The sequence below is a fragment of the Amphiura filiformis genome, chromosome 20, assembly GCF_039555335.1.
Source record: "Amphiura filiformis chromosome 20, Afil_fr2py, whole genome shotgun sequence".
Lineage (NCBI taxonomy): Eukaryota > Metazoa > Echinodermata > Ophiuroidea > Amphilepidida > Amphiuridae > Amphiura > Amphiura filiformis.
Window position 1 is genome coordinate 7,902,655 of NC_092647.1, and position 25,861 is coordinate 7,928,515.

Below are 25,861 nucleotides of genomic sequence, written 5' to 3' on the forward strand. Positions count from 1 at the left end.
TTACGACACATACGCCAGCTTAAGTTAAAAGTGGCTGCGATAGAATGATTGCCTCAGCTCATATCACCATCTCTATTTCGGACCATAGACTGACACTGTCAACATAAAACTGAATACCACGTTGCGCGCTGAGCTAATGAAAATACATCATAAAATCATAAAATCTGCCTGAATTGAAATTTGTATTGATAACACAATAGTATCCAATGGATTGATTTACCCACAAGATTATTGATATTTTAATTCTAAAAAATCTAAAGATTCTGTTTTAAGTGAGTAACACGGTGTTACAGTGTAATGGTATATCACCATCTCTGTTTTGGTACCTTAAACTAAAGAAAAATGTACACACTAACAGTAACATTCGTTTAATTATGTAATTTTGCGGACATTATTTCAAAACAAAAATTAAATGACTACAAGAGTATTTGATACCAAAATTAAGGGTGCGAAAATTTATTATCTTATACCTAGCTTAATTATTTTCAAACAATAAATATAATGATGTGTTATATGATAATTAGGAAGCCGATACCAATGATTAAACAGATCTATGCTATCAAAAGCTATCAAACCTGAATTGCAGAGAAAATGTGAAACGTTTTCCTCGCTTTCGCGAAATTATAATTATATGCGAGGTTGAATCTTTAACATTGTAGCAATTATTAAAGCCACAGCAGCAAAAGTCAAAAAGCGTTTACATCAACACCTGCTTCACATGTTGGGACGTGGTCAAGTATGTAACGCATTACAGGTGCTAGCCCTAGGGGTATTAAACTTGTTTCAGTATAAGGTGGATCATGACCTACACCATACGGGATCTTACACAAAAAGGACAGGGTGTATGAGGTATTCGATGGGGTCGTGTTCCACTTTGTACTGGACTGGACAGACGATAATAGTTATGCCAGGCAGTTGTTGTTTTTACTAATATTTTGATATTCTACGCGTTACTATTCCGATAGCCAGTGGTGGATATTCAAGATAATAAAATCAATCACGCATTTTAAGTTTACGCATTGTTAAGGTTACGGTTACGCATTTTTAACCTGACTGGCTGGGGGCCCAGTAGGAAAAAAACAACAACATCATGCCGCAAGCCTTGCAGGGATGAAGCTGGAAACTTTCATAGTGAGAACTTGCAACTAATGGAGTTCCAATATATAATGACCCCGCAGGGCAGGAAGCAAGGCGTAACCATAATTCATCGATTTGGTTATATTTATTATTATTATTCTTTTATTTTACTCCTTAATTTCCACCATTCTTCAGGCCTTGCCCTCTATATGGGGCTAAATTGTAGTTTAAGCTTGATCGCTATCATTTTTGGAGCAATAATGTTTCTTTGTACCCTGAACAATATTGTTTTGAGCGCTTTTGTTTTTACGACCGATACCTTCCCAACTTATGTTTCTTCCCTCTTGCATTTTTCCTTTTCCATTGCGCTTTGTTTCTTCATTTAAAAAGCGCTCTCAATGTCTGTGTGTATTATTATAATTTTTCTTACCAAATTACATGTTTTTATATTCTATGGTCTCACATATAGCTTCAATAGCTTTAATAACTTTAATAGCTTTAATAACTACAGATCGTGCTATTCACTGCACTAAAATGATTGATGTGATCATTGTAAGACCAGTTGTAGAACGATTAATATGCCCATTTTAATAAGGAGACTTGAAATATCCCACGAGAGAATTTTTGTTGAATGATATACAAAAGTGAAAACAACTCGTACCATTATACCTGCAATAACCGGGAAATGTGTCAACAACAACAACACATTTGACTATTTAAATGCAATTGCTTCGAGGTGTGATAATACTGTTGACTACAAACATAAAGGCGATTGCTGATGCGGAATAGCATAGAGGAGACGGTATTGTCAGAAGATAATTATGTTTATTCGTTCTGATGGTGGACAAACCAATGTGTCTGGCAGCTAAGAATAGTGAGAATATAAAGGAGCGCCATTTCGATTTGATGGCCATAAAGCTATCTCATATATGATCAATTTTGTCGCCCACGTATAAAATCATCTGATGTGATGAAAACGAAGAAGCAACAAAACATGACACAAAATGAACGAAACAACAAAAACATTTCATAATGAAAGAAAGTAAATCCGCACAAAACAACAAGCAAACAGATATGAGGGCAGGTGGCTCAGTGGTTACGGCCTTGGACTCATAATCTAAGAGCTTGCTCGACGTGCGTGGGTTCGATTCCCCGTCCCACCACCGTGTTGCGCCCTTGGGCAAGGCGCTTTGTCTCGCTTGCCTCACCCCACCCAGGTGCAATGGGAAGCTGTTAGGGGTAGTCACAGTCGTTGTACTGATGGACCCTGCGCCATTTGTAGGCTGCAAACGTGGTTCCGACATATTCTAATGACGGCGGAATAAATGTAAAGCGCTTTGAGGCTGTTTGCGGCATAAAGCGCTATATAAATATCTACATTTATTTTCAAAAACAAAAAAATTTGAATAATAAGGTTATTTGAAGGCACGAACAACACTAGACAGACAGAAAAAAGCTTGACAAGAAAAGGACCAACAAAAAAGGCACTTTATGATTACTGATGAAACCAAGGGCATCAAATGAATTATTTGGTATAGATGATAGCTACGTGAACGATAATTAAATTTAAGCATTTCAATTCCTTGGCGAGGGTTTTATTTGAAATTGGGTTTAAATATGACTAGACATACATCCATAATATCGCGTATATCGACTATCAAATTAAAAGCAAACAAAAGCGTGAAACCTTTCATGAAGATTTATTGTCAATGGCAAACGTACAGTGTGCTTGCCCAGGCCATAATCCGGATGACAAGAATAGTTCTTGAGATAAATCTTCACCAGGATGATATTTTTTCTTTTTCCTGGGCTAAACGCAACTATAGATCTACTCAACTAGATATCTTATTAAGCTCTACCTTTAAAAAACCCGCTCGACGCCTGTTTTCATATGTTATGAGCTATTGTATTTTTGCTTGTCAAATTGTATTATGTATGCTATTTAATTGTTTTTTATATTGTGCAATGTATGTAATTCAGCTGTTTGGCTGCAATATGCATTTTAATAAACCTTGAATAATAAATAATAATAATAGACGTTGATCGACAAGCCTCAGCACACTTTACAGCATTTCGCTGACCACAACGGCTCCATAAACTATTATTCCATTAATCTAACTAACATCATTCCAAAATTGAAGAATAGTTTTGGAAAAATTAACTTAATGTGTGAGTACTTCATGCCCTTCGTAATAAGACAATATTACCGGATGAAATTAAATTGTGCAAGTTTTATTTTATATAGTTCTATCCTTACTGGATCTACTCACCGTTCTAGACTAACGTCTGAACAAGCTGCTGCATAGTCTATCGGCTTCATACATAGTAAACACGTATTATTGGTGTCCCCAAAACAGTCTATACAGTATAAAGCTGTTGAAGAGAACGAAAAAATAAAAACAGGCAAATGTAGGTTAAGTTATTCAGGAAATGGTCTTCAGAATATCGGGATACACATCTTAACCATCGATTAAATTATATTCATCCACGTTATACAATTTATTGTCGAGTAAATGCTACTTTAGTTACTCAAACTAGAGGAAGTGAGTGACAGTGATATGAACAGTTTGTCGATGCAGGGGCAACCTTGGTATGTATTTTCCTGATATTGCGACCTATATTGAAGTTGACATCATTGTAAATAAAATAAAAAAAGCTAAGAAAATCTAATCGATGCTGATGCCGACTGACTTTAAATTGTAGCTGTTAATTTGTTACGCGTATTAGCTGACACCATGTAGTCGATAAACGTCAGACGTATAAGGAAATAAGCAGCTTTTAAATGTACAAGTGTGGGTGCACGCTGAACCTGCCTTGTGAACTAAGTAGAATTTACCCTTACTGTGCAAGCGAAATCAAGCGAGAGCAAGATTAAATATTTGGGGATACTTTCAAAATGTCAAAATTTTTAATTAATATGACTATGATCGATATCATAAATGCATTCAAATGAATAAAACATGTCAACTGTTGGTGCCGTAGTTCTTGAGATATGGATTAAAATGATTTTGATTTTGGTTGAATTTTGTACAGAACGCGACCTATTAGAATGCACGACATTATTTTGGCATATGTAAGAATGGGATACAATAAAAGATGAGTACTGATAGAGATGATAGTATGGCCCTAGGGCAGCCTAGTTCCATTGCAGGCTACGTTTTGTTAACAGTATTACAGTTAAGCTCATTACATTTGAAGGATTTTATGTGAATTTTACGATATATAATCAAATATAAAGAGGAGAGATTAAACTGACGTAATTGACAGTACACATAACATATTTTCTGGAGAGTAAAAACTGGAGGGTGTTGAAGCTTTTACGATTATGGGATTCTGAACGGATAAATCTAGGAATGCTTAATGAAGATGTGTCATTTTTGACATTGTCAGTACTAGTGATGAAACATAGTATGGCAATGACTTAATGATGATGCTACTTGAGCAGATATTTAAATTATTAATTAGGTAATGGTGGTAGGAATCTGTAAAGAGTCAAGGACATGGATATGGAAAATATATATTGTTGTCAAAATTGTTTTCTTAATGCCCCTGTCGGAATTTCATGCCGCCTTGATTGTGTCCGTTTGTCTGTATTAGGCTTGCATCACCGCGCTCCGCGGCAAGCGGCATGACAATATGAAACAAGCATAACGGGGCTCCTTAGGAAAACTGCAATGAAAGACAATACCATCAGAATAGAAAGGTCAAAATATTATTCACAAACACAAATCTCAATTTATTAGTGAAAGGGGACTAAAAACCAAATAAGTATGCACGAGAGAAATTACCGATGGGATTGCATTTCCTGTGTTTTGTTCCCATTAGGGGCTACCTTTGATAATACACACTTGCAGTATAATGGCAGGTGCATTAAGAGTTAATGTGTAAAATTTATTTGTAAATAATTTAGAATTACTGGTCAGGCAAATGCACATGAATATTCAAAGTTAAAAATGTTTTAGTTTGATGGCATGAGGTACACGGTAATACCGTCAGTAGCTTCGAATTAGTTATTCAATATCAGGGGAAAATAGAATAATTTGTCGGAGATCCCGGAGTCGAAAAATCAACGTTAATATGCATTGGCGACAAGCTTCTACCATTTATTTTATTAAATTATATGTGTTATTGTTAACGACAGATGGTAACCTTTTGGGCAATGGTAATGGAAGTCATAGTAAGTATACGTCAAGAATTTGTTATTCAAATGTTGTAGATGCAATTTCACACATCGAAGATTCCGGGAACAGATATCTCACATTAATATGGGTATATTAAAGGTCATTATACACTTTGAAAACTGTAAAAGCCATAATAACATTTTGCACCATTGGTGCAAAAAAAAAAGCAATTTATTTTAACCTCTGTGTAAACAAAGTGCCATTTTGTTATTAAAACACGAACTATAATTTGGCAATAGTTCTTATGTGTGGTGATTAAACCAAAATTACATCTGGTGGGACGCACGGTGTTTCTTGGTGTTATCAAGTGAGCTATGTCATAACAGACAATAGAAACAAACTTTAGCGTTGATGAGGTTAAAGCAATGTGGTTTATTTCATTTATACTGGAACATATCAAGTACTTGTGAGTGTTTACATACGAGCAGATAAGCACCTTTCGATATATTACACCGGTTGCTACTTTGATAGATTTCTTTCAAAAGTACTTTTATTTCTAGAAAAGTCTACAATTCCCTCAAGTAAGCAGCGATTCCATAAATCAACATATTCTATGCTTTTGTTTTACACTTCAATAAAACATACAAACACATTCTGTCTTACTTATGAGAATCTATGTATACACCCCATGGCACCTCCAAGACGTTTCAGGGATTTCAGTTCGATACCCTAAAGTATTGCACGATTATGTTTCCAATAATGTTTATCACTTCTGGTATTCTATCAAACAATATTGACTGCGAATTGAGTTGGTTATGTGTTAAAGTTTACTGCAAGAATATGTAAGGGTATCGTTTTGAAGAATATGTAAGGGTATCATTTTGGAGACGTATTTATAGCGTAACCTTCCCAGTAAATACGACACATTTTATGTCAGGTTATGCAAAGGGTACATATAAAGGCTATAAACATTTTAATTAATATTGGTACAGTTATAACATTGGCAATGTATGTCGAGAACATATTTTACAAACATGTTTGCTAAACAAATTTAACAATAACATTTTGGAAACATTTTAAAAATGTTGTTGTGATGTTTTTTCATACAACACATTTGAAAAAAAAATTGTGACCCGACATTTTTAGAAGCTTTGAGGTTAGTTCAAGAGGTTAGTTGCCTGATGGTTCCAAATGCAACGTCGCAAAGTTGCAAAAAAGTAAGGTCCACTATTAGATTCTTTTTCAAAAACTCTATATAAATTATCATTCAAGGGTTTTGCCCAAAACATGTTTAAAACGCTTTAAACACTTGTCTGTGTTTGCTGGGGGGGACCTTGCCACAGCAGAACGTACAATCACAATTCCCCTTCAGACTTTAAGGCACATATGGCAACATTAACAGTTCATGTGACATCTCCGTTTTAACACCAAGCTATTTTATTGCCCGCTATGCCAAAAGTGTCACAATGGAGCAGCCAATAAAGTATTGATAGAGAAGATGACATTCAAATGGTTGTCCAATATCAAGAGGAGAGTCATTTGACGCCGCTAGTAGGCTAGTCTGCTATCCATTATGTGTGCCTGACAATAAACTTAATCTAACGACCAAAATATAAAACTGAAAATTCTCATTATAATTATATAGACCTCTTTGATCATAGATATTATTTGTGTCAATATAATCGTTCACATCAACCTTAATATCATTCAAAAACATTTGTGTTGCATTATACCATTAGTAGAATGGCTGGTACTTTCATGCTGAAGCTATCTAATTGACCCACATTGTGCTGTTTATGAGAGTCTCTTTTGCCTCATTTGATCTTTCTGTGTTCTTAATAGCTCTTTTGTAGTTGTGGCGCGGCACGGTAAGCAAGATCAAGATGTGTCTCAACAAGGTATTAAACGCTGTCTTTGTCCAATCTTTTTACTCCATTTCGGTAGCCTTTTATTTGGTAGATTAAGGACGGTGATAACGACTTCAACTAAGCAAAGGGCTAATACAGTTAGACAGCAAAGGAGTCACGGAATACATTTAGAGAGGCCAGTTTATCATGAGACAGCATCATACGAATTCATTAACTATTCATTAAGCATTCTAGATGGCTGGTATTCACAAGTACGTAATCCGTGCAATAGTACTGCTTTTGACCAGGGTGAGTTTTTTTCTGACAAGAATGAGGAAGAGAGAAAAAAGTTCATCAATCACTCGTGGAAAGCATGGGGGGGGGGAATAGTAAAAAATGGAACCAATTCTAGTTTTATCGTTTTCATGTCCTGGGATCCCAAACAACATTGGTTCCACTTTATAGCAAGACAAAATGTAATAGGTTAAAAAAGCTAAGAAGTAACGTGAAGAAAACTATAAACCACTTGATTTAACAGGTCAAGTTTCTGTAGTCAACAAACCCACTTTGAATACAGATCAGGTGATGGAAATCTAACGCAACGTGGACATCCACATCGTTTCGTATCACGCCTTTCATCCAATTCACCTCGCCTTACTTTAAGGTAACATAAAGTTCAAAGATAAAGAAGGGTCTTTGTGCCTTTGCGTGAGTCGAAAATTAAATTGTGCGGTCAATATATCGTGCAAAGAAATGATGTAATTCAGTGATCAACAAATTTACTTTTAAGTCTACAAAACACGATATGTGTGAATTCAAGATCGCTTAGCATCATGTCTTTCAAGAAAGAAGATACGCTTTATCGGTGATTTTTTCTATTTGAAGGAACACAATACGCTGCATTTGTTAGTTGTAAAAGCCGTTTTGCAACATCAGCATTTTTTTATTGCTTCAAATTTGATTTGTGTATCACCATATAGCTACAGGATATAGGTCGATTCCTATATTGTGCTGCTTGAGAGCACAGGAACGGCGTCAAGAGATTGAGGAAAATTCTTAGACTTCACAGAGCAACATTGCATGCACCGTGATCTGCTCTATCGTGCATATACAGCTTACAGCTATGTAAATGACCATTTTCTGAGTAGTGTGGAAAGTCACATAATTACAAGATAGTTTAATCATACGTATTTAATGACCTTGGCAATGTCCGCTTGTCTACTGAAACAAAATAATTAATAGACACAGTCATGCTTATAAGTACGGTATAGTGAGTGACTACACAATGTCTGTCATCAGTGTTACAGAATGTGACATTCTACTTTAAAGCGTCTAAACCACCCAATAAACTTTGATCAGCTCATAATCGGTGGGCCTTATAACATCTCATAACATTTTGAGAGTTTTCATGTGACATCTTGCCAGAAGCATCACATATTATTAATTCAACTCCTATACTTTGTCTACTTTCGTTAATACACAAAATACAGACCAGACAGATCAAATAATAGCACTCTTAACGTGGGTATACTTTTCGGCGTAGTGATAAAAACCTAAATATTTCCCGCCTATTAAGAGCTGATCAAATTATAACTTCAAATGCACTGTCTAAGAAAACAAGCATTGCGAAGAAACGCATTGAGTCGTGAAGCAGTAGTAACAGCATACTCGATACGAAGCATCATTCACGAAGACACTCTCAAAAAAAGGACCCCCCCAAAAAAGTGCAACTTGTGATTCATCCCTCAGACGTCAAATTTATCCAATAAATATTGTAATGTGATACTTGATCCATTTTATATGGATCGATCAAGCTTCATCACTTTTCTATTGGAAAAATTCTAGTGGGTTTTAAAAAACTAAACAAAAACCCGAATATATATAGCTACAGAAAAGAACGAGTTCATAGACTGGACGATAATATTGTCCTTGAAATGTTTTGTAAGCTCGGACTTAGTACTTCCTTATTTTGGATTAAAGGGGGGTAACCCTATCAGTTTAGGATATGGATTGTCTTCAAACTTACATACAATTTCATATATTGTCCCCTTAAATGCATCTATGGGAGAAAACGAGAAAATTTTCAGCGTAAAAGTGAATAATTAGCACAATTAGCAAGCCAATACGTTGGTACGCATGCATTGCATTGTAGTCAACCAGAAACAACACTCCCGTCGAGTGCTTCGCCATACCACTACGCCCATCATTATTGTGACAAAATATCTCTTTCTTTTTATTCTAATTTGACCCTGATACATTTCCTGTTAATTTTGTATATTATCATCACGTACATTTTACACTTATCTTTTATTTTAGGGTTTGTTTTAAGGCCAGAGTAATGGAAGACACATTCGTCCACGACCGAATTTGAGATTTTTTTATATTTATCAACACTAAGATGTATTCTTTCACTTGAAACTGATAAAATACAACTCGCTAATATTTATTCGTATTTTTGCTTGATTTATTTCACTCTTTTCAACTCTAAAAAGTCACATGGCTCAAGACAGCTTAGTAAATTGGTGGGAAATAATGAGTCAGAAATGCGCGAATGCGAAATATTGTGATTACGCGCGCGATTCGCGTCGCGTGACGCGGCGCAACTCTGTGCGTATGTCCAACGCAGTGAAGGCGCATTCGGTATGTTGTTAACGCCGTCAAATGCGGTGTAAACAAAACAACAATTTACAGTCAAAATGCCACTAAGATTTTTTAATTATTTTGAATTTTGGGGCACTGAAAGCAGAGATTATAGATTCATTGGTGTAAAAAGATGCATATTTAGACCATGCACCAGATACAGCTTTTACAAGTGTGAAAGTCTTACCGTTTTAAAATTTAAGGACGTTTTGTGCATAATTTTGACATTTTTTTACGAAAACGTCGATTTCTCAGAGTTCACTTTTGACAATATTGCGCGATTTTTGTGACAAGATAACTCGAAAAATATGAAAGCAAAGGGTAAACATTTTGCACTATCCTTTAGAGTACATCAAAGTCTAGGGAAGGTTTTTCATTTTTTCAAAATATTTGTTTTAAACAAAAATATACACCATTATGTGCAATTTTAGCTTAATAGAGTGACAAAATGGCTTTTTTCACATGTTTTTTCAATATTTCGAAAAAGAGACGAATTTCAAAAAAATAAAAAAACCTTCCCTAAGTTCATGTCTCTTCTTCATGAAAAGCTAACTGAATTTTTTTCACTCCGAACGAATTTTTTTCTAAGTTGTCACAAAAAAATTGGGGTAAAAAAGTTCATTTTTGTGATTTTTTTTTTTTTTTTAAATTTTTAAACAAATCTGACGTCACCATGAGATTCCTTGACTCATTTCCTTTCCAAAAATGTATAGTTTTATATACTTTGGACATACAATTCAGAAATAATGAAGCTCGAAAAGGTCCATGTTCTCTCCCATTACTCTGCCCTTAAGGGATCTAAAATGAGCGTTTATTGCGTTTCGACAGTATTTTTTGTGGCACATGAGAGCACCTCAGACCTATCGAATTGTATTCTGAATACGAAGCATGTCTTTCTGATATGAAATAATTTTCATTTTTTGAAAATCACAATATAATGCAAATTTTATGACAAATTATAAAAATTTGATATTTTTCGAATTTTTCATATATAACAGTCCTCGAAGTAAATTATATAAATCTAATGATATATTCTTAAAGTGTATGTAGCAGGGAGGAAAAGCCGACGGTCAATTGAAAATTTTGACCTTTCATATTAAAGATATGGATTTTTTCCCCAAAAAGACCTAATTTTTGTCAGATTTATAAAGTTTACTTCAAGTACTGTTAAATATCAAAAATATCAATTTTAATGATTTGCCATAAAATGTGTATTAAATTGCGAATTTCAAAAATTCAAAATTATTTGATATCAGAATGACATTCTTCGTATTCAGAATGCAATTCGATATGTCTGACGTGCTCTAATGTCCCAAAATAAATACTGTCCAAACGTTCATACCCCAGCCCTTAATGAAAAAAGTGTGTTTTTTTTTATAATATTTCTAATTAATTAATTAATTAATTAATTAATTTTATAGGGGGGACATTTTTTTCTCATATTTTTTTTCATATTCCTCGTATCATACTTAACAAGATAAGGTCTTGTTTTGTATTTATTTCATCCCTTATGTATTTCTTTATTTTAGTTTTAAGCGTTTATTATTATAGCGCCCTCATTTTTTCGGACCCTTTTCCGTTCGTGCGAATTGGCAGGGAGTAATACGGCTCTTATTCACGGAATCATTTTTTCCTACCCAGAATGTCGAAGGTGGTTACCAGTATAGCCTGTTTGTTTCTTGATTTCTCCGAAAATACATCAAATTGGATCGTCAAATTTCAGGATGGTAATGAGAAAAATATAATCTATTAAATGATACCAAAAACTCATCAACAATGAGAAAAATCGGGGGGGATGATGCTGTCGATCGGGTCACGGACCTTTAAGTTTTGATTTTTGCACGTGGATATTGCTGTCACATTGCAAAAATTGTAATTGCGTCAGGTTAGTGCACAGGTCTAAAAACACCTTTTTCGTTTTTCGGTCTTTCTGGATTTCTCTATACACTGCATACTGCTCTAAAGCCAAATGGAAATCAACTCTGCAATTGGCGTGACATAGACAAGAGACCAAATACCAGAGGGCATATTGGTATATCGTTTAACTTTAGATATTTGGAACGCGTATCCCATTTCGTTAGAGTTTCATTAATATTGCCGAGATATGCCGTAAGCAGTACGTAGAGATTTTACAGCGATTTACCTCTGTATCACTTTGGTGTGCCCGTCCTCGTTTTTGGAAAGAAATTTATTTAAGTATATTCTCCCAATTTTCCAGCCATTTAAGCGCCAAAACGGCTTTGTTATGCCTCTACCTGGTTCCCAGGAGTTGTGCAAGTAATTGGTAGAACATCGGTTGTAATTGGTGTCTGTCGGTCTGGCCGTTGGCTACAACTTGTAGTGGACTGGACAAACTCGTTCAGACATCCGACCGACTATATTCTCTGTTGTTTTATATCCCCTTGTTCTGTGAATTATATAGTCACCTATATGAAGTTGTAACGCTTCTTTTAAAATATCTTGCTAGATTATGTGCTTCTGATTTAGCCTCGTGGTCCCGGCTCGTGGTCCGAGGCAAAGTATTCTATAAAGTGCGAAAAGCACGCTTGCCCAAACTATAAAATTGGTAAGTAGTACAAGTATAAGCATGAATTGAATGAAACATGTTATCGAATACACATATCTTCAAAGTTCCATCAAACTAAATTTGTCGTAGAACATTAAATTACTTAGAGTGCTCTACGTGATTAAAACTATTAGTACACACACGATGAATGGAACCGACAGACACTATAACCGTGATAATATTCTACCATCTGTGGCACACATATATGGGTTGCCGACCCTTGTTCTAATGCATAGTGTAGCTGATCTTCTACTATCAACCAAAGATCGAAATTTCATGGTATTTTTCAGTATTGTATTAGACCCGACAGGCGATATAAACCATCATTCTGTCATCTTTGATACTGGTATCAGGATTCGCGGACCCCTGTTCTACAATATAGTGTGACTGATTGTCTATATATCCACCAAAATGGAATTGTTAGCATGGTGTTTTATCGTCTGACTTTTTATATCAACGATATGATAATAATAATTATGTCATTTCATACTTTAAGCACAGTCTGTTGAAAGTTGGCAATGTAACATTAGTATATCCAGAACCTTCTTTTAATTATTCGTTACTATTAGCCGACCAAGACCATTTATCAAAGTTGGTTCCCTGCATCCATCAAAAATAGTGAGACAAAGAAAACCATGACAATAGTTGTTTTTTTCTGTTTTGTTTTCTTGTAACTTTTTGATGTAAGTGTCAGCTTGTACGTTATGACCAAAAGGTATTCGCAACCAACGTAAGCTAATAAGTATCTGGCCTCCTTTCCCTTTGCACTCTACATAATGGGTCACTGTATAAAGAAAGCTCCGACTATACAAGAATTATTCATAATACAACAGTACAAACACTGCTTATTTTTGCACTTGCTCAAGATTGCTCGAAATGGGCATAGAGTGTCCAAACACGTCACTGGCACTACTACAGCGTAATGATATGTTCCCGGACCCGGGCTCATCTAATGTTCAAAAGGCTTGTATGTTTTTCATTTAAAAGAATTATTAATTGATAATTCAAATTGAGAGTTGTGAGTGTATATCATCCTGCTCTAGTCATCGGCGCATAATTGTAGTGCGATTTAGCAAAGTGAGGATGAGATACAGACTAAACATAACATTATTTATTATTGCTTTAGATTGGCTCTAGCAGATGACATTTGCAATTGCAATAAGGCCAATTTACAACCGATAAAAGTCACTATTTTGCTTTGCTTCACCGAACTACAAATGTGCACTTTGGTGAATCAGCATGCACAATGATACTTGTCAAATGAGTGTGCAACGACTTGCCGCATATACAGCATCAGCTTTAACCTTCCCTATTTAGACACACCTACTAAAGCCACAAAATGGAGCCTCTCGGACGATCAAGTTCCATTACCACTCGCTGACAGATCCAAATCGTATATTAAGAATGGTCTGTGTAAACAGTTTCTTCACACCTTACAACTAGATATCCCATTACGAGGTTTTATTCCCGTGTTTCTCCGTGGGGTAAGCGTAGATGTATAGATCAAGTACACGGCGCGAAGGGTTACATAACTAGCATGGAAACGTATTTTAAATTACCTTATATCCCCAAGTCAAAGGCTGTCTACTGCCATTAGTAGCGGGTTACTACGGTTATGTAAACTTCATAGACTATATAGCTGTCAGTACCTGAAGATTTAATAGTCTGAGCTAGTGCTCCAAGAAAATAATTCGTATAATGTATGCATTATGACGCGGATTTGATGCTCGAGAAGTACGATGTATAATTTATCATTGCAAATTATTTTAAACGCATGTATATTTATCTTTTTATTGACATCTTGTGCAGGAAGATTCACTATGCTTTAGGTTGGACACGCAACAAGATTGCATTGGTAGGCTAATTGTAAGCTATCAAAATGAATACGGAATAGGATATACTCCATTCGTAAGCGATGAGCAATTTGTCACTAACCAACAATGACCAATGAGCTGGCGCGTACTTTGAAGCAACATTTTAGAATCACGCTTATTGGTTTATTGCCCGCGACTAATGAATAGACTCGATTTTACAGGAATTTATATGAGTTGGTACTGATAAAGATGAAACCATTAACACCATTGTAGGGGAATTTGAAGTCAAGATAGCATTGATAAAACCGCCCAATTACACCAATATGTTAGTCTTGTGGTGAGGTAACGTGAGGTGACATTTTCAAAGATGATATATGATATGATATCATATATGTCGGAAAATATGGTATTATATGAAAGACAGGTTTTTGATGGCATGTAGAACTGCATTCATTTTTAAGCAAAGTTGAAAACTGATGGCGCTGTTAATCTTAAATCTTGCTTACATCTTTGCAAGGGGTAGACACTTGTATAATGATATTAAAACATCAATAAAATGAGTAACAAATATCGAATACATTTCAAATCATACAATGAAAGGAAATAAATCATATTATTGGGCTGAATTGAACTTGAAATATATGTAAATAAAGCCCTCAGTCCGCAAAATGGCAAAAAATCATGCTGTTATAACATAATTACGCTGTTTTATGTATTTTATTACACGCTCTAGTATCTAATAGTATCGAGCACTATCTTCAGCTGTTTTGATTAACTATATATTATAGCTGAAATATATATATGTGTATATCATTATGATAGTTAAAAATCAATAAGTGATCACATCAAAGAACGTGGAAAATGATATGATAATATGTGATTTGGTGTTGATTCCATATAAATAAGGACTGCGTTGACTTCAGTGTATGGTTATAAAAAGTTGAAACACATTCAAATGCCGTTTTACAAATCATTATTACGAACTAAATATTCTACAGGGCCTTTCTAGAAAGAAAAATTTACAATATTTTCTTGTAGGAAATAATTATTACTGATTCAATGACACTTTAGTGTCTATTACAATCCATTAGTGAATTGAAGACAATATTCTATTACTGGGAAAAGCTTCGAAGGCGTCACCTTTATATTTTTTTGGGTGCCAATAAAATAAATACAAGGAGCTAAATTATGCAGTGCCAGTGTCACATCATTAACACATTGTCAAAATTGTCAATGATACACAGGTGTGGCTTGCAATAATTGCTTAACTCCGGTGCTTTTAACCTATAAGAATACTTACTACTAAGTAGCTTAGGGAACGTTCGATATTTATTCTTGGGGTGAGGTGGAAGAAATAAACAAATAAATCGACACAAAATTTCGCCTTACCCCTCGCGTCCCATCAAAAACCTTCAGATTCCCCGTTTGTTTTACCAATTTTAAAAGATAATAATAATTATCATCCTCATTGTTCCAATTTAAACATTTACATCCCCCCAAGAGCCCGAAAGTTTCCAGATCCACCTCAAAACTCCCACCTCCGGCGTGCACATTGAGCGGTCCCTAACAGATCATGATTTACAAAAATATGATGTTTAAAAATGTTGCAACCTAAAATTGAAAAAGGTACGATTAGAGGTTAACCATATTAGGTCTAACTTTTTTTTTATACAAAGGGTATGATATAGGTTGATATATAAGGGGAACAGATACAGTGGAGACAGAAAAGCGTTGGATGCATCATTTTGACAATGAAGATGAAAGATTGGTTAATTTGACAGAAAGTTAACACGATTACTCTACTCAGACATGGGATAATTATGAAAGGCGAAGATATGATGGATTGCGATGAGAGCACAGGGAGATAGCGACTTGTAAGGATATTCATAAGAATCAAGCACGCCCTTGAGGTATTTACTTCAAATAGTACTTAAATATTCACCCGAGGGATCGCCGCTCGTTTTTCTTTTATATTCAAATATTAAAAAGGCTAGAACTATGTACAGCATCCCTTTCTCTACGAAATAAACACCATCGGGTGCTGTACTCCAGGGGCAGAATAACCAGCCTCACAACAGTTCAATGATAACATCTAGCCACAACATCTTGCCCTTTGAAAGGTGCCAGTATCATTTCATTCAGTTAACTGATATTTTACACTTCTCCACCGAGGACCACCTGTGCCTCAGCCGTGGCCATTCCACTCTATATTTTAGGCACGTTTATCTCACCAAATGCCAACTTTGTTTACTTTCATTCCAACAAAATTAATACCAATTATTGTTTACTCAAGCTTTCTCTTAATTTATATCAACATAAGGAGCGTACTCATGGAATCATAGATGGAATATTGAACGACATTGCATGCGTTGACATAGAATGAATCCTTGAATGCATATTTATTACTAGGCATATGTGGGAGGCAATTACATCTATCAACTCTTTCCGCTCAGTGAAGTTGTACTCATTTTCACGGAGCGATATAAAGGATTACGGTTTTACAAAGGGAGTTGATCAGTAGAATCGGAATCTTTGAGGTTTGATTAAATCTGATCATTTTAAGATTGTTTCAGAAGGTTGTTCATTCTTTTTATCGAAATATGAAAGAGTTCAACATAGAATTAAACATGGTTTGGTTCAAGGGTTGGAAGATTGAGTTTTCACATTCCATGTAGGTACTCAGATGTTTTATTTACACTATGTATCAACGAATAAACCCTTGAATCAAACCTTGTTTAATATGATATATTCTGAACATGTTAAAATTGCTATCATCATAATTGGTATATTAATGGTGGCTGCTGCTATATTTACCTGAGCGTCAGAAAATCTGTTGTACTCATATGGTTTCAAAGAAATCACGCCTTGGAGAAAGTTGAATAGCTGTTTGAAATTTCCATCCTAGATTCTCTTTGCCGAATACTATCGTTAAAGTCAATCGTTCTGATCATTATGTCATTATCCTACAGGGAATTCTACGTAATTGAGCTAACGTTAATATTTGTATCGTGTTACATCACAGATTATAGAAGGAATCAATGGTTAGATAGCGATGTAGCTTATCTAATACTTTAAAGTGGGTCAAAACCGTCAGAACATATCTTTCCAGTTTTGATTATTTTGCTTAGATAATACAATTAATTTCAGCAGACAAAATGAAATAAGATGTGGTACCGTACGTGCCTTCAAAGAAGGGTGCTTACGAACCAATAGTTTGTTTTGCGTAGCCAATGTGATACTAATCCAGCTAGAACGCAGTAGATTTGGAGTACGTCAAAGTGCGCATCTGTCCCAAAAGGAAATATACTCCTATGTCGACATGCTAAAGTATGGTTTATGAACAACCGCACAAAGAATAACTGTTCCTGAAGAAGGTGAGTGAATGGTAAAAGCAGCAACGTTTGGGAAATTGTCTATGTAATGATTATGCAAATCTACAATTGTTTTCATGGGACATAAGTTTGGGTACTATATATATTTCAGACAAACTGATCAGATCACAAGACTTTTGAATGAACATCATCATATAAAGATTTTTCAACCTTGTTGGACATGTAATACGCACATGCAATAAGTGAGATCATATTATGATTGAAATATTGTCAAATCATACTTCTCATACTATTCTTTCATTAAGGATTTAAGTTTCATTGACTTATTCAAACAGAATGTTTTGTTTTGCATCCTTAAGTGAACTTTCGGTCTTCACAGATCGCAACAGTATACATAAGAATTTGGCGCGACAATGAGAACAATGTTTCATTTTGTTGGCGAACTCTTGCGACCAGTTTACTGAACTTTGGTACAGGCTTATGCATAACATTGTGAGTCCTAATTCTCTTCCTGAATTTAAAGCACACAATGCAAACATTAATAGCTCCCATCACAGACTTCTTCGTTTTAACGCCATGCTATTTATTGCCCGCTATACCAAAAGTGTCACAATGGAGCAGCCAATAAAGTATTGATAGAAATGATGACATTCAGAATGGCTGTCCAATATCAAAAGGAGAGTCATTTGACGCAGCTGGTAAGCTATAGTCTGTCTCGTCTCCAGTTGAAAGTAACGCCATGTTAGCTTTTGCAGTGCAGATCCTAATCAGTGCATTTACGCGGTTGCGTCGCCAGATACGGACTAATCGCCCTTCAACGCGTGTGTATACACCTCGCGGTATTCGATTATAGCGAGCGACTCGAACCTGCCACTGTGAAATCCAACATGGCACTACTCTCAACTTGAGACGAGAAGAGACTATCCATTATGACAATAACCCGTTTACGATCAGAATATAAAAACAAGACATTTCTATTATCTTTAGACCTTTGATCATAGATATTATAATTTGGGTCAATTAATGTAATCGTCCATATCAGTCTTGATATCATCCAAAACATGTGAATTGCATCATACCATTAGTTAGTAGAAGTGCTGGTGCTTTGATGCTTAAGCTATCAAATTGACCCACATTGTGTTGTTTATACGATAATCTTTTTCCTGATTAGATTTTTTTGTGCTCTTAATAGTTTGCCTGTAGTCGTGGCTCGCTACGGATACAGAAGAAAAATGTGTCTCAACAAGCTATTTGTCCAATCTCACCTTTTTACCTCCATTGTGGTAATCTTTTACTTTACTTGATAGATTAGGGACGGAGATAACGACTTCCCTAAGCTAAGGGCTAATACAGTTAGACAGCAAGGGAGTCACGGAATGCATTTGACAGGAATCTTTCTTGAAAAAAAAAATTCAATTTGTTCAGCCAATCTCGATTACAGAAAAAGTGATTTTTTATAACATATCTCCCCTTATTCTCTACGGATAATCAATATTGATAGTGTGTGATGCAGTACTTCAAAGGACTGAATAACCAGCATTCCATATTATTATTATTATTGTTGTTATTATTATTATTATGAGAAGTAATTCATTGGTAGAGCACCAGCGCAGTCACCTTCGGAGCCTTATTTCACCCTTATACAGATGAGCACTCCATTATAATGCCTCTTTGAAGGTGTCTTGGGAAGTATTTCTTGAACTGCATATCTCCTTGTCTTGGGTAGGCATCCATTGATTCTCTGAGGTCTCTCGACTTAGGACCAGACTCTGGTGGGTTAAACCGGTTTTAAGTGCGCACAACCGTCACGCTTCCCTACGCTTCCCTCAGAGATAGATTTAATTAAACCATCATCAGAGATTGGGCACTCCATTCTACTTTCAGGCCAGGAACAGCTGGTATGAGTAGCGTAAACCAGCGTGCTAATGCCCCTATATTATCCAGCAGACCCTTGAGCTAGAGTCAGTTGAGCAGAGCTTGCACTGCTGGAACTGGGATGTGCAATGTCATTACGGACAATGACTGGTCACAGGAACCTAGTCTTACTATCATTAGTTGGAGGGGTAGTTCATTGGTAGATCACCAGCGCGGTCATCTTCGGAGTCTAATTTCACCCTTCTTAAGATGAGCACTCCTGGTGTAGTTCTCTCTTGGAAGATGACAAAATTGGAAAAATCACCTTATTGGTGATATTATTATTATTATTATTATTATTATTATTATTATTATTATTATTATTATTATTATTATTATTATTATTATTATTATTATTATTATTAATGTTCTTTCATGTACTGTGAATTAATTACAGGTTCAAGAGGCTATTACCACCAGACTACAAAAATTAGAATTTGGTTCCTAATCCTGCTAATGAATATCTGTTTTATAACAGGGTACCGAATAGCTTTCTGCAAGAAATGACACCAATCTATTATTATGGTTATGCAGTTCTAAATTGGAAACCAAGAGTCAATAAATACAATTGATCTATCAGCTAAAGATTATGTGGTCAACAAACACACTATGAATACAGGTCAGGTGATGGAAATTTAACGCAACGTGGACATCCACATCGTTTGTATCACGCTTTTCATCTAATTTACTTCGCTTTAATTAAGGTACATTTTAATGTACCTTAAAAGTCCTAAGATAAAGTATCTCAGTGCCTTTGCATAAGTTGAAAATTAATAAATAATATCGCGCAAAGATATGATGTTATTCAATGATCAACAAACCCACTTTTATTTTATATGCGTAATTAAAGATTGTTTGGCACCATTTCTTTCAAGAAACACGAAACGCCTTATCGGTGATTTCATGTATTTAATGAAATACAATATGGTGCATTAGTGAGTAGTAAAGCCGTTTTGCCACATCAGCATGTTACGTTTATCTATTTCATTTTGCTTTGTGTATCATCATATAGCTGAAGGATTGGAATCACCAGAACCGTGTTAAGGGTAGATGCGGTATTGTTGGTCGAAGCAGCCGAAAAGTCGATTTTTATTGTCTAAATCAATATATTATTGAAAAATAACACTTTGATGTTTTGCAAAAGTTCATTCTGCAAATCATATACTTTGAAAACTTGCTTAATTTATTGTTGTTAATGAGTTATGTACATTTTACAAAAGTGTTGTTGTTTCAGCCCTCATTACAACATAACTCAAGAACCACAGGACCTACAAAAGTATTTCTGTGAAATTTGAATTCTTCTACACGCTCGCAAGGAAATGAGTAATGCAATTTTTGCCAAAGCTCACTGCCATTCGCAAGATGTTGTGAACTACCAAATCGCAACACTTTAAAATAGTGTATTACCTTAACAGAATAAGGGCAATTCTTAGACTTCGGCAGTGCAACATTGCACAGTGATCAGCTCTATCATACAGCTAACAGCTGTGTAAATTATCATTTTTGGAGTAGTATGAAAAATCGCCTATAATTACAAGTATTCATTCCCCTTGACAATATCCCATTGTTTACTGACAATAGGTGAAAATCGGGCATATAGTGATGATAGTGCAACTACGAACTTACACACTATACCGCTGTATCCAAATACTCGACAGCTTTGTAAGGTCAAACTTTTCACTGTGAGGTTACCACGCTTGCGCGGAAGCTGTTTTGTGTGACCTTTATGCTAATTCAGTGACCCGTGTTCACTCACGCTGCCCTGCACTTGCCGCCGTGAATCAAATCATCCTCCAGACACGCTCCATAAGATATGCTAATGCATGGAGTACAAAGAATTACTTTGATCAATACCAGTTAAACAGGTGATTGGTATTGTACTCCATGCATTTGCATGTCTTTTGGAGCATGTCTGGAGGATGATTTGGCTGAGTAAAAATAATAACATGTTTCTCGTCCAGGTTTTAAAAAAAGGAGGAAGAGGGGATTGAGGCCCTTTTTTATTTTATTGTTCTGGTAGGTACGACCCCGCTAGTGATCACAGAACCATCCAGAATTGTTTCTTGCATATTAGCAAGGCTATAGAAAACATATCAACTTCCAAGACATCTTTCTTCAAAAGTTTTGACTGAATTCTAAAAACTGAAAATAAATTTGAAGCGGCCTCAAAAAAGGGTGCGGGAGGGGACGAGAAACATGTTTTATTTTTATTCGGCCTTATGATCTTCCGTGCAGTAGAAACGGGAAAATCCGAAATATTACTCAAATTTGGTCCAACTTAGGCTTAAATGTAACACAAAACTCGAAAATGTAACACGTTAAAACTTGCACAGTGTTATACTGTGTAGTTTTCCGATGATGAAAAAAATCAAAGTATTCATCGAAAAAATCCAAGAAATTGTGAATCTTGCGATGAAATTTATACCTCAAAATGTTCCAGAATTGTCAACTTGGCAAAAATCCCGATGATCAAAAATATGTGCGCTGAAAAATTTCATTATTTTCCTTATCTCTTCACCTATTATCAAGGTTTAAAAAACTTCGTGTAGATTGCCATTTTGTCTAAATGCGAGTAGAAAGTTGTCAGATTCAAAACATCATTCAACCCTCAAAAACCTTTCTAAAATCCCCGTGCCGAACACACGAAGATTAAAAGTTCGGCTGGTCATTCGGCAAACATCGGCAGGATCTCGCTGAGTCGACTGTGATTGGTCCAGCGGCTGGAGCATGCGCGAGTAATTTAACAAGCATTTGGATACAGTAATATTTGTAGTGTAGTGCAATCCAAGAGAATCTTGATGCCCTGAATGAGTGGTCTAAGAGCAATAAATTGAAGTTGAACCCTTCAAAATGTCAGGCCATGCAAGTTTATTTTGGTAAGAAGGCTACCCCACATGTTGATCTGTCCATTGATGATCATAAATTAGCTGTTGTTGAGAAGGTTAAACTCCTGGGTGTTATGATCCAAAACAATTTATGTTGGGATGAACAAGTTGATTCAATGTATGCGAAGGCCAATCGTAAACTCTTCATACTCCGTAAACTGAAGGAAGCATCTCTCTCACCCGAGGAGTTGTTATTGCCTACCCTTGAACTTCATTCGTTGTCTGAGAGGAGACAAAACATCTGCAAGGAATTTGCCCTGAAAGCAAGCACGTCTGTGAGGTTCTCACACTGGTTTCCACCTAGTAAGTATCACTCCCACATGACTCTTAGAAGACAACCAAAATTTGACTCTTTTAGATGTAGGACCAACAGATTTCAAAATAGTCCCCTACCATTTCTCACCAACATCCTAAAAGCAATGTAGTTTGCTTTTATTGCCAGTCATTTTTTGATATTGTTCCAAATCCAGTCAAGTGCAATTATAATGTGTTCTTATTTATTTGTATGTTTTATAATGTTTGAGTGTTTTAATTATAAATGTATGTATTTTTCATAATGCGATTTTTAATGTAAATGTCATGCAATTCAGCCGTTGGCTGCTATGTGATTTCTAATAAAATATACAATATACAATATACAATATACAATAAACAAAATAATTAACAGACACAATCCTGCTTATACGTACATAATGAGTGTCTACACAAAGTCTGTGAAATTCTATATAAAAGCGTCTAAACTATCAACTAACTTCATGCGTGCATTTATCACACAAAAACAAGCATGGTAAATGAAAATATCCTTAGTAACATTAAAACCCATTTAGTGATCCTAGCGCAAGTGTAAAAAAATTAAAATCGTTTATTGCCTAAAAGTGAAGGATAAGTCATTCAAATTGTCATTGGTATTTTTGAAATGACAAATTTGGCAAAAAAAAACAAAGCACGAAGAAATCAGCAGTACTGACGAAGTTGAAGCCCCATTCAAATACACGTAGCTAATTTAGATACTGTCAGTATCTAAATTACAGATTCGTGTAAAATGTCTTATTTTGTCTTAAATATACGGCTTTCGGCTGAACCACTTGCAGGCTATGTTAGCCTATGACAATGACAAAGGTACCAAAGTCTGAATTTTGATGATTTTTACGATCGTCCGGATGAGCAAATCACTGAATGGGCCTTTTGTGGCAGTCCATCAACTAATAACTGCTCTGTGAATAAGATATATTTTATTGTGCATATTACCAAAGTCCATTTCAGATACCATTCGTATTGGGTGATGATGGTGGGATATTACCAAAATGTTTGACTAGGAAAATAAACACTGCTACATGACTGCGAAGAAACGCATTACGTCTGGGAGAAGTTGCCCGGGAGTAGGCTGTTGTAACTCACATCCTACTCAATATGAAACAGCATTCACGCAGACACTCTCAAAACATTGCACCGACATAACTATATTTAAGTTTTGTCTACACTAAAAGGTTTTGATGATTATGACGTCATATCATCCGATACGAAACATTGGAAGATGATACTTGATCCATTTTAAGCATAATCTCTAAATGTTTTCTATTGGACGATTCTATTTGGGTTTAAAAATAAACCTGCAACCTCAAACACCTCAAATATATAGAGAGCCATAGCTACGATCGACTTCATAGATAGCTTTGCCTGTTGTCATAACCATATTCACAAAATTGTATTCAAGGTTTAGTCGCATAAAGTAAGAGTAGATTTCTAAAACGTCGAATTCGTACACAGATCTAAAAATAAGTCCACCTTTTTTGTCCTCAGGTTTATAGTCCTTGAAACGACAGTTTTCTCTATACACTGCATACTGCTCTAAAGCCAAATGGAGATCAATACTGGAATTGGCGTGACATAGACAAGAGACTACATGCCAGAGGGCATATTGGTATATCGTTTAACTTCAGATATTTGGAACGGAAACAGACCGTATATCCCATTTCGTTAGAGTTTCATTAATATTACCGAGATACGCCGTAAGCAGTACATACATGTAGAGATTTTATAGCTATTTACATCTGTACCACTTTAGTTTTTGGCGCGACCTTTTGAGAAACAAAAGCTTAGGCTCGTTCGTGTGTTATGTTAATTCAATGATCTGAACTCTCATCAGTGGATTTTAATTAGGTTCTATTAGTCAAGAACTGAATTTGTCATAGAACATTAAATTACCTTGAGTCCTCTAAGTGATTGTTAGCACACGATGAGTTGGACCGACAAACACTATAACCGCGATAAAACTCTTCCATCTTTGGCACACACATATCGGGTTCCTTACCCTTTTTATAATACACAATATTGCTAATTCTCTACTATCCACCAAAGATGGAACTTACATGATAATTTTCAGCATTGTTTTTATTACATCTGCCTTTTATATATCAAACATTATCATATAGAGGCCAGTCCCATGAAATGTTCGTGTCGTTGGGCAGGTACTTCAAATAATAAAATCATAATATCAAAATGTTTAGCAAATGTTAAGACAAAAAAAAAGGATATAAATGGCCGTTGCCATGGAAACTGCCTTAACTCTGAATTATTTGAATAGCTTAAAATTAAATCTGTATAAATAAAATTGTATATCAAGTCTGAAGTGTAATATAACCTTTTTAACGCAATAATTTTGTTAAAATGATGGAAAGGTTAAATTTTTGGCCAAAATGACCAAAATCGCTAAAAACATGTCTTTCATGAATTTCAAGATTTCATAGGTCAAAAACCATAGGTCACAGAAAAATCTGATAGACTTTTGTCTTCCAGAATTCCGTCTTTATATTGATACACTATTTTCAAAGAAAATTCCATTTGTCATGTATTCTCCAGATCAAATATAAAGTTTCTACTCCAATTTTTAATAATTTGCCATAAAATATGTATTATATCGCGAATTTTACAAAAATCCAAATTTATTTGACATCAGAAGAATATTCCTCGTATTCATTAATGCGTCTGATGTGCTCTCATATCCCACCAAAAATATTATAACGTTGCTATCCGATCCCTTTATTTTTTTGATAACAAAAATTTAAACATCCTTAGATTTGTTTTCAAATTTGATAAACATAGCAGACAGGATTCTCCAGACTCTGTTGGTCATTTTGATATATATGATATGTCCATTTCAAGCATCTGCCCCAGGAAATCGTTAAATAGAGCAATTTTGGTTGCACGCCCTCTCCACAATAACCCTCTTACTATAGTTTGTTTCAAGTTGGAATTCTTGAAAACACCTGCAATCTTTTAACTATTCGCTACCATTAACCGACTATATAGCAGAGCAGATCGCTGCATTCAACATAAGTAGTAAGTCTAGACCTAAGAAAACTATGATACGTCATATTCCCCTCCCCCTTGTTTTTTACTTTTTTAGTGTTTATGACCAAAAGGTATTGCAACCAACGTGAGCTTAGCATAATCGGGGCCATATTATTTACTTTGCACTATGTAACTGTTTAAAAACCTTCGATTATAAGAATTATTCAGAAGAACAATCCACCTTTGCTGATTTTGGTATATAGAGTGATCAAAAAGGGGCACAACTTAATTTCCCCCTCGTGTACACGTATGAGGCGTGTTTGCATTCAAGGACGATCTGAAGATAAAATGATTTGTGATATAATATTATTCAA

The 25,861-nt window shown here is 35.4% G+C and overlaps 1 protein-coding gene across 1 annotated transcript in view; it reads right to left on the reverse strand.

The window, feature by feature from the left end:
• LOC140141939 (uncharacterized) overlaps positions 1-25,861 on the reverse strand; it is a 235,639-nt gene that overhangs the window by 27,298 nt on the left and 182,480 nt on the right. Inside the window, exon 4 of the mRNA XM_072163823.1 lies at positions 3,348-3,450. Within this exon, the coding sequence (XP_072019924.1) occupies positions 3,348-3,450 (103 nt within the window). The remainder of the gene's footprint in view (positions 1-3,347; positions 3,451-25,861) is intronic.